At 41.6% G+C, this 9,646-nt stretch overlaps 1 protein-coding gene and 1 pseudogene across 5 annotated transcripts in view; both read right to left on the bottom strand.

Annotated features, from left to right (window-relative positions):
• Positions 1–219: 219 nt before the first annotated feature.
• Positions 220–1,513, bottom strand: LOC112850322 (single-stranded DNA-binding protein, mitochondrial pseudogene; annotated as a pseudogene).
• A 476-nt stretch (positions 1,514–1,989) lies between these two features.
• GAPVD1 (GTPase activating protein and VPS9 domains 1) overlaps positions 1,990–9,646 on the bottom strand; it is a 78,367-nt gene continuing 70,710 nt past the window's right edge. For all 5 annotated transcript variants that reach the window (XM_086684018.1, XM_086684020.1, XM_086684021.1 and 2 more), the window contains 2 exons: positions 8,812–9,009; positions 1,990–7,069 (listed from right to left, as the gene is read on the bottom strand). In XM_086684018.1, coding sequence (XP_086540144.1) covers positions 6,929–7,069; positions 8,812–9,009 — 339 coding nt within the window. In that variant the 3' untranslated portion in view covers positions 1,990–6,928. The remainder of the gene's footprint in view (positions 7,070–8,811; positions 9,010–9,646) is intronic.

Genomic DNA, 9,646 nt, shown 5'->3' with positions numbered 1-9,646 from the left:
AAAGCGAAATAGTGAGGATTATGAGGAAAAAGATTAGACAAATATTTTTTTCATACAGAAATTTGAACACTGTGATCCTCTGGAGATGTTCAGGCATTTGAGATTTGGGAAAAAGATAGTTTTTACATAACCACCCTGGTTATGAGTAAAGAAAACACTTGTATTTAAGCAAATAAAAAGAGCTATCCTTACAGGATAAACTGGACTGGCCATCTGGTCAAAGTTGTTTGTTTGTTTTTTTAATATTTGTTTTTGAGAGAGCACAAGCAGGGGAGGTGCAAGGGAGAGGGGGACAGAAGATCAAGCCCTCTGTGGGGCTTGAACCCACAAACCACGAGATCATGACCCGAGCTGAAGTCAGACACTCAACCGACTGAGCCACCCAGGCACCCCTGTGTAAGGGTCTGCCTTCCTCACACCTGTCATCCTTATAGGATGTGGGGCCAAGCCTTTAAAAATTGAACAACTTCTGCAGTGGATCCTGAATTTTAACAAGCATCAGAGTCAGATGGGGAGCTTGCTGGGAATGTAGATTCCTGGACTTTCCCCCAGAAATCTGATTCAATGGCTGCGGGATGAGATCACAAGTTTATGGATGTCGCCAGTTAGGCAGTGCACGTGGTCCACTGGTTCATACTTGGTGAAAGGCTGGCTGTCACGGCACTTCTCAAACTTCCCTGAGGATGTCACCTGGAGGACTTACTTTTGTTTTTATATAAAAGAAAACTTTTAATGCTTGCCCTTAAAAATTATAGACTAGGGGCACCGGGGTGACTCAACTGGGTGTCTGACTTTGGCTCAGGTCATGATCTCACGGTTTGTGAGTTTGAGCCTCATCTCAGGTTCTGTGCTGATGGCTCAGAGCCTGGAGCCTGCTTCGGATTCTGTGTGTGTCTCTCTCTGCCTCTCCCCCAGTCACGCTCTGTCTCTGTCTCAAAAATAAACATTAAAAAAAAATTGTCTTAATTATAAGGACTATACATGATTTGGAAATAAGACTACCAAACAATGGCCAAATAAGAACTGTCCATTCCATGCCTTTGTTTGGTCCCTCGGTCACCCAGAAATAAAATGTTATCAGCTACTGCTGTTGTTCCTTGTCACCTTCCATTATTTTTGTCCGTGAATTCACCATAGTCTATTTCCCTTTCCATCTAAATTCGAGACCCTTCTTCGTATACCAATAGGCCACATCTCTGAAACTTGCCTGGAATGATGACATACTGTGCCACGTTGTCATTTGACTGACATCACCCACTTGGTATGCTTCACTTTTCTCTCGTCGCCACATCTCATTTGCTGCTGGAGAAAATACTGTGACTGGGTGTTTTTCTTCCACCTGTGTCATGACAGGGTCCTGACCCACTTGCCCTAGTAAATGCACACGATTCAGAGATCTTTCAAGAACAAAACTGCTTGCTATTTCAGACTCTGCTCTTAAAAACTGATCAAGTACCTGTAATACAGTTCTTTGAAATATGGCTTCTATTTTCTTTTTTCTACAATTTAATCGTTAGCCTTTTCCTGACTCTTTAGGACCACTTGAGCATGTAAAGATTCCTGGTTCCATCCTCAATAAATTCAGATTTACAAACAAGAGTACCAGGTGATTCTCAACAGGGAAGTTTAGAAAAGCATGGTTTACAGAACTCCCTGGGGCACAATTTTAGGTCCCAACCCCAGAGATTATAATCCCTTTGATCAGAGTGAGTCAGAACAGAGCCCTTGACTGAATTCATCAGGAATGATTAAGAAACATCAGCAGCTATGTATATTAATCAACAGCCCTGGTTAAAAAACGTTTGTCAAGCCTACAAATTAAGAGCAGTAAGGAAAGCTGAAGTGAAAATGTCCTATATTTTTAAAAATCACATTAAAAGGGGCACCTGGCTGGTTCAGTCAGTGGAGCGGGCTAATCCTGATCTCGAGGTTGTGAGTTCAGGCCCCACGTTAGGCAGAGCTTACTTTAAAAAATCACATCAGATACTCTTCACAGGTACATAAAATTTAATGGTTTTGGCCAGCAACATGCTGAATTCCTAGTTAACAGAATTAGGTCTACTGTGGTTTTCATGTTCAGCATCCACAACAGGTTCAATGACTTGGAACTGAGCACTATTCCCAAATGTGGAAGATGTTTTCAGGATTCTCACAACCAGAGATTTTCCAGCCTCTTTGGTCAATTTTCTAAAAAGTCTATGTACTGCATTTTGGTACCACCAAGAAGATGGAAAAGGATTCTTCTGGAACGAAATGACCGAAGCAAAAGCTCTCCGATGAAAACTGAAATCTCTAGGCAGAGGACACATTTACAGCCAAGAGGAGCTTCTGAGAAAGGATTTCCCTTTTCAGGATCATGACACGTTTTACAGGCAGTGCTGCATGGAGGCTTAGCTAAACAGTGCCACTGGCTCAGCCTCCTTTGGGAAAAGCTACAGAGCCACTTCTTGGGAGAGAAGGGTTGAGTGGGTACAAATATAACAGGAGTCCAAGCACACAGGTAATGCCAAGTTGGCAAGTAGAGTCGAATTCTATGTCCAGTTTTAGGCCAGTGATAGCATTAACTTTAATACTGAACAGACTGAATGAACACTGAGCCCTAATCAAATTTTTTAATGTTTCCTTCTAAATAAGGAGCAATCAATACAGGGAAAGCACCTTTCCACCAGCAAGGGAAGCCTGCAGAGTGAGCTTGTGACAAGGGCTCCTTGTCTAATAGCACCTCCCCTGGGCCGAAAAGGTTAATAAAGGCTTCAGGGAATACTGTGATTAGGACTTTTGCTCTCAGAACTAAGGCTGATGAATCGCTACCAAATACAAGGGCCAGATACAAACTGTGTTAAAACAGTAAACGTTCACAATCTCGTTAGTAACCGCTAGCTCATTCTAATTCCTTCCTGGACCACACTTAACAAATATCCTTAGATGTTCAGATGAAAAAAAGGCAAGTGTGAATTCTTGGAGAACATTAGTAGTATTTGGAGTCAAAGAAACTTTCAGAAATGCTTCTGCGTACAAAATAGATGATGGAAACATAAAACGCAGTGAATTCAACTGCTCTCCCTTTTTAATCAGTTTTACAGAATGAGACTGTACATTAGTGATCACATTAGAAGACAGGATGAGTCTCCTGTACATATACAAGATTGTGCAAGCTCATTAACTGAGGCTTAGGTAAGGTTTTATCAGTTTCGAGAGGAGAGGCAGTACAAAGCTTTTTAGTACAGGAGAAGCACAAGAATACGGTAAACAAGACAGAATATCAACTCAGCAGGGGTGAATTTTTAAGGCGTGTGGCCCCTGCCCGCACTGTCTGCCATTAACCAAGTGGAGAGGACCTCCCCACTCTCGAACTTAACCATTGCTGAGCGCAGGCCTGTGGGACACATGAGCTCCACCGTGACTCCATAGCTCAACCACACCAACCGTGACAATGTGCAAACTATGTTTCCCTTTCTCTAAGTGTTCTCCAGGGTAATAAAGCCGTTCCTGGTCATCTTGGGTAACCTACATTCTAAGGTATATTAAGTATTAACCTGGCAAATTCTCAAGCATTTTGGCATTCAAAATATCTAAAATACCTCATCACTGTTAATCTACTTACTAAAAATTCTTTGAGCTTCAAGATGGTTTCTGATTTCCCCCCACCCCCCGAATTATAGCAATCAAATACAGAATAAATTCACTAGATTTAAAAGAACTAGAAAGAGGGCAAATATAGACTTTTCCTTAAAGAAATAAAGCAGGAACGGAGAAGCAGGAGGAAAACGTTTAAGAAGCTAACCCCGCTACATTTCTATCACTCCCATGCAACCCACTAATAATTTTGAGCAAGTGTGGTCCTCCTTTTCCCTTTCCACACCCAGTCACATCAGAGAACGGGGTCTTTAAAGCCTCACCCATTTAAAACATGAAGTTGACCTTTACTTGGCTCAAACCGGAATCCGCATGGCAGGTTACGCAAAGACGGTGCTGGATGGGCACGCGCGCTCAGCTGCTGGGTCTGACGAGAGCGCGGCCTCACCACCATTTGGGCCAGGGTCCTGTTCTCTGGCTTAGCACCTCAGCAAAGTGTATATTGAAAGTCTGGATTAAACAAAGGCTTCCAGGACACAACAGGAAAAGGGAAAACCATGCATCACATCTATTTTCAATCCCTCACGAAGCCTAATTCTCTTACTACAGCAATTTAATATCTGTATAAAAAAAGGCTTTCATAAGCAGGTTTTAAAAAGAAAAAGCAGAAGCCAGCAATTCCTGGGGCTGAGACGTAAACTAAAGCGGAGAAAGAAAACAAAAACGTTTACCAGGTTTAAAAAAAATAGTAATTTTATGAAGACCATCCTCAGTCTGTGTTTCTACTGCTTAACTTTCAGGAAGCAGAATATTAACACAAAATATAAACTGATTTTTCACTAGAGAAGTTAACTGTAGAATATTTCAGTGAACTGAGCCACTCTCTCTCCATTTAACAACATCATTGCAAATTCCACATAATACTCAGTGGCTACTGTTTCCTATGGGTGATTTTATACTTTTGCACTAATCCCTCATATAAAATAAGTGCTGGGAGGAAATGTAATAAGAACCAAAGAACAACTATCCCTCCTTCCCAAAGGAGCAAAGTCAAATTACTCCCTGTCTCCCACCCTACCGCTGCCACGCAGATAGTCACCAACTCCTAAATTCAGAAATCAACACTATAAGAAAATCATGCCATGAAATCAAGCCAGCAAAATGGCTGATGCTGATTGGTTCTTGCTCCTAAAAGGGTTTGCAGAGGGAGATGTAGCTGCTCCTTAAAGAGCCGGGCTGTGCTTCTCGGCCAGCTCCCGAGTTAAGACCCAGGCCCGGGCCTCTGTCTCAGAGGTGTAATCGGATGCCAGGTCCCTGGGGTTCCACCCTCACCCCTGGCCCCAGCACTGCATGGCTCTCACCTCCTGCCTCCAGCACAACCCTACACCCACAACTCACCACCTTCTCCTCCACAGAAAAGAGCCCTGTGCAATGTCCACAGCTTCGTATTTATTTCTATAGTGATAACACAGAATGGATTTAGCAACCATTTGGAGAGGAAAAAAAATCTGTTAAAGCCCATAAAAATGAATTTCAACTATTCCAAGTCTTCTATTGACTTAACATTTATTGAATCAAATACTGAAATAAATGGACTCGCCCTAGGTCTTAGAAATCGTGTCAGACTGTTTGTCTTGTAAAGTATTTAATGACAGGATCTGACTTCTAATACGTAGGCAGGTTTGACAGTCACAGCCCATGAAGCACAGGACTCTACACAGATTTCTTGACCTAACATTCAAAAGGACATTTTGTAGTACTAGTTTAATTTTGATCTCTCCCTAAAAGGCAGAAACCACATCCCACACTCCTATGTAACTTATCTCGGTATTCTAAAATAAATGAATGAGAAGAGATGGGAGCATAAAGAAAATCCAGCTTCTTTAGGCACAATTAAACACAGAGGTCTCGGAGAGAAGACGGCCTCCGGATTCATCTGCTCACCGCTGTTTGTCACAGTTCCCTTAAAAATGCCTAGAAATGCTGCTAGCAACAAGGGACTCAAAGTATGGGACTGAGTTTGTTATAAAAGAAGCTAACCAAGTTTAGGAAACATACAGAGTGAAAGCAGTCGGGGATGAGTTACACCCCAGACTTGTGCTTGAAGCTCTGGTGTGCCTCCCTAGCCAATTTCTCACACACCAACACCCATTCCTGATTAATTATCAATATACAATCAAACCAAAATACTGAAACCCAGACTTTTGTTCAGAAGAGGGAAATAAAGGCACAGAAACCTGCCAAAATAGATTTTTTTTCCATAAGAATAATATGGTTGATTAAAATAGTTTATCACTAGTAAAACTTGTATCACTAGAGCAGACAATACAAATTAGTTTTTAAAAAAATGACATTCACTGAATTCCTGGTCTGTCATTCAATGTGAATAATCATCAAAAATATATTACAATGAAAGGTTTAAAAGGAGTTCTGTTTGGGGTTTCTACACTGTATTTAGTATGTACCACAGTAACATGTTAGGTATCTACTGTTCCTCTATATGTAACGCATGGCAATTAAACAGTCTACCTCGCTCCTCCTGCAGGCTCAAAGACGTCTGTGGTGAGGAATGTCTAAGTGATTGTTATACCCCTCATCAAAGGCAGCCTTGTGCATCAAACTCCACACCTAGACAGTTCAAGAAACTGTTTTACACTTTAATAAATATTTCTGTGTATTTGTTTTTTGCTTTTAAGCTCAGCTTAAACTTTGTCAAGGAAACCATTTCACAAGAGGGTACGTCACAACCTACTATCAGCAATATTCCTTGTTTATTAGAATCTGAAGATGTCCATATTACATCAAATATAAATATATATTATATTTACATTTCCTTCTTAGCTTTTCGATCTAGGTGAGTGTATTTATATAATGCCACTAATGTCACCACTATTATAATCCTCAGTGCAACTGCTATTTTCCTTCCATTAGATGCATAGAAGATTACGCAGCATCTAAAAAGAGGTGTGCTGTTCTTTTCTTTTTCTTTTTTGTTTTTTTAAATAAAAGGAAAGAATGGGTATTCGTGAATGGAGATCTAGGAATTTTCTAGATTTTGTTCTGTTTTTTAATATTTCAAAATACCTGAAAAATGTGGTCCCTTTTTGCAGTACTAGTCTCTACTTGGGACAAGAAAATAACCAAATATGCAACAGAAAAGAAAAGAGCCCAAAGAAAAGAGAACCTGCTTGTTAGCTCATTAATCTGTTTAGTAAAGATCTGTTTTAAAATGTCTGAACGCTGTACAATATTATACAAAAACAATCTTCAGCCTTCAAAGCAGCTGGTACATTTTCTAAGAGAGCTGTTTGCCCGCCTAACAGTCTGCTGCCTCGGTGGGCCTTGGTCTTGGTCACTTCCGGTCATCAATCGTTTTAATGAATTCCACCGCTGCCGTGAACTGCATCCACCAGTAGGACTCCTCTCCAGACAGACAGCTGGCATAAAAGCTACTGATATACTGGACGGTAGACAGCAAACAGGGTGGATTTGCCTAGAGAAGTGAAAACGAAGAAAGTCAATTACTCAGATGTACAACTCCGCAAAAACCATCTAAGCTAACATCTTCCAATGTCTTCCTATGAAAGAGACACCAGTCCTTTTGAAAATAATCCCCAGGGGCGCCTGGGTGGCGCAGTCGGTTAAGCGTCCGACTTCAACCAGGTCACGATCTCACGGTCCGTGAGTTCGAGCCCCGCATCGGGCTCTGGGCTGATGGCTCAGAGCCTGGAGCCTGTTTCCGATTCTGTGTCTCCCTCTCTCTCTGCCCCTCGCCCGTTCATGCTCTCTCTCTGTCCCAAAAATAAATAAACGTTGAAAAAAAAAAAAAAATTTGAAAATAATCCCCAAAGTCTTCTTCGGGAGCAATTTATAAACCTTAGCCACTATGAGTAACAACGGTATACTGGAAAGGCAACTCAGGTTCTAATGCCAGCTGAACTATCTAGACCTTTCTATCCTTGTAAGTCAATGAAGCTTGCTGGTCCTTATGGAGGCTGAACTAATCCTAGTGGACTTTACTCAACACATCCCAGGATTCCAGAATGTTAGATAAGGAAATAAAGGCTGTACACTAATTGAGAAAGAAAAAAAAACTAAAAAGATAATATGGTGAGTTGCCAGAGGTAACACAGAACATCTCCTGGTTTTTACTTTTTTCACATAGACAGAAAGGACACAGGCGTTGTAAGTGGTTGGGGGGACACACTAAGGCCTGTGCCCCAGAACGAGCTCGCACTGGCTCTGCAAAGAACGAGACACATCACACCTGAAAGATACAAGGACAACGGCCGACAGCAGGAGTCGGGAAGGCTGACCGCACACTGATCCTATAGGCTGCCGACTGAGCTAAGAATTCAGATTGCAGAAATACCGCAATATCAAGAATTAGTAAAACATATGTCAGATATACTTTAGACATCAACAAGTGGTCTGAGCTAACTGGAACACACAAGTGACACAGTCATTTGGCAGCTGTGTGCACCCAAACTGCATGGTTCCCCTGAAAATGCTCACAATAAACCGTTTAAATGATGACATTTCAATTTTAAAGTAAAAAAAAAAACAAAACAAAACAAAACACACACACACACACACACAAGAGACACCAGTACATTTTAAGATAATATGGCACAGGGGCGCCTGGGTAGCCCAGTAGGTTAAGCATCTGACTCCTGATTTCGGCTCAGGTCATGATCTCACAGTTCATGGGATCAAGCCCCACGTCAGGCTCTGTGCTGACAGCCCAGAACCTGCTGGGGATTCTCTCTCTCCCTCCCTCTATCCCTTCCCTGCTTGCTCTCTCTCCCTCTCTCAAAATAAATAAACAAACCTTTAAAAAGATAACATGGCACAATTACAAAATAAGAGGCCAAAAGGAGACAGGTGTTTGGTAGATTTGACGGTTCAGGTGACAAGGACCATGAGGAATTCAGTGTGGAAGAAGATGGTAAGAGCACAATAAAAAGAATTTTCCCTCATTCACTCACTCAATAATTACATACCGAGCCCCAACCAAGAACCTCAGGCATGTAAAAGTGGAAAATGTTCATCTAGGAATCCGGTCCTCCTATCCTTTCTTTCGAAAATCTTAACTTTTGGACAGAACAAGACTTCACATTAGACTCTTTCTGGGTAACACAGAGCTTGAGACTGGGAAGAGCACGTGAAGCCCCGCACCAACCTGCTTGGAACCGCCAAATAAACTCTCTTCATTAATAGTAGTGAGGGGCCCACCTTTATCAACACAAATACCAAAACAGGGACAAAGTCATCTGCTCCGGGGACGGAGTCCTCATTGGCCAGACTCAGGAGGTTCATGATCGTGGAGCACATTCTCAGGATGCACTGCACCTTGTCCCGGGGCGTCTTGTAAGCACTTATTGTCCTGATTTCTGACTGTGCGGATGGCCATGGTGCCTCCCGAAGATAAACCTAAGCGAGATCACAAACAGACCCGAATCTTGAATTCAACAGCAACTACAGGAAGCGACCAGGACAACCTCCATGTCAGGAAGCAGAAGGGTAAGCTTGGTGCCTTTTCCTTTCTTCAGTAAAACCAGATTGTGGTTCCCTCCCTTCCACTAAGACTGAAGCTTAGTAAATTTTTAAATAATTTGCTTTGCATTTTCAAATGAATCAATCCTCCATTAATAGAGGAAAGGACATATGATAACACCAACCTAGACCTCATAAAATGCCAAACAATTATCTTTCTTAAATAGCTAGAATGGAACTTATCTACAAGGAGCAGCTGATTCTAAAAGTACAAACAAGCTACTTCTGAAGGAAAATATCATAAAAATATGTTACCTTTGTTGCAGTAGTTCTAGAAAGAACAGATTAAAAAAAACCAAGGTAATTTATAAACTTATACTGACATTTCATTAGTGGGGACACTAATAAAACAACCAGAAAAGTCAAATACCTGAACTTTTCCATTATTTTGTAGATGTTGTATGACACTAACAGGTAACTTTGATGTCACATTCAGATTCAATTTGTTCCCCTGGAATAGCTGTCACATTCTGTGGAGTGCCACCAGATCCCTTACTCGAATGGGACATTTCTG

The sequence above is a fragment of the Puma concolor genome, chromosome D4 (genome assembly GCF_028749965.1).
Source record: "Puma concolor isolate L17-30 chromosome D4, mPumCon1.1.hap2, whole genome shotgun sequence".
Taxonomy (NCBI): Eukaryota; Metazoa; Chordata; class Mammalia; order Carnivora; family Felidae; genus Puma; species Puma concolor.
This window is presented reverse-complemented; position numbering and strand designations above follow the sequence as displayed.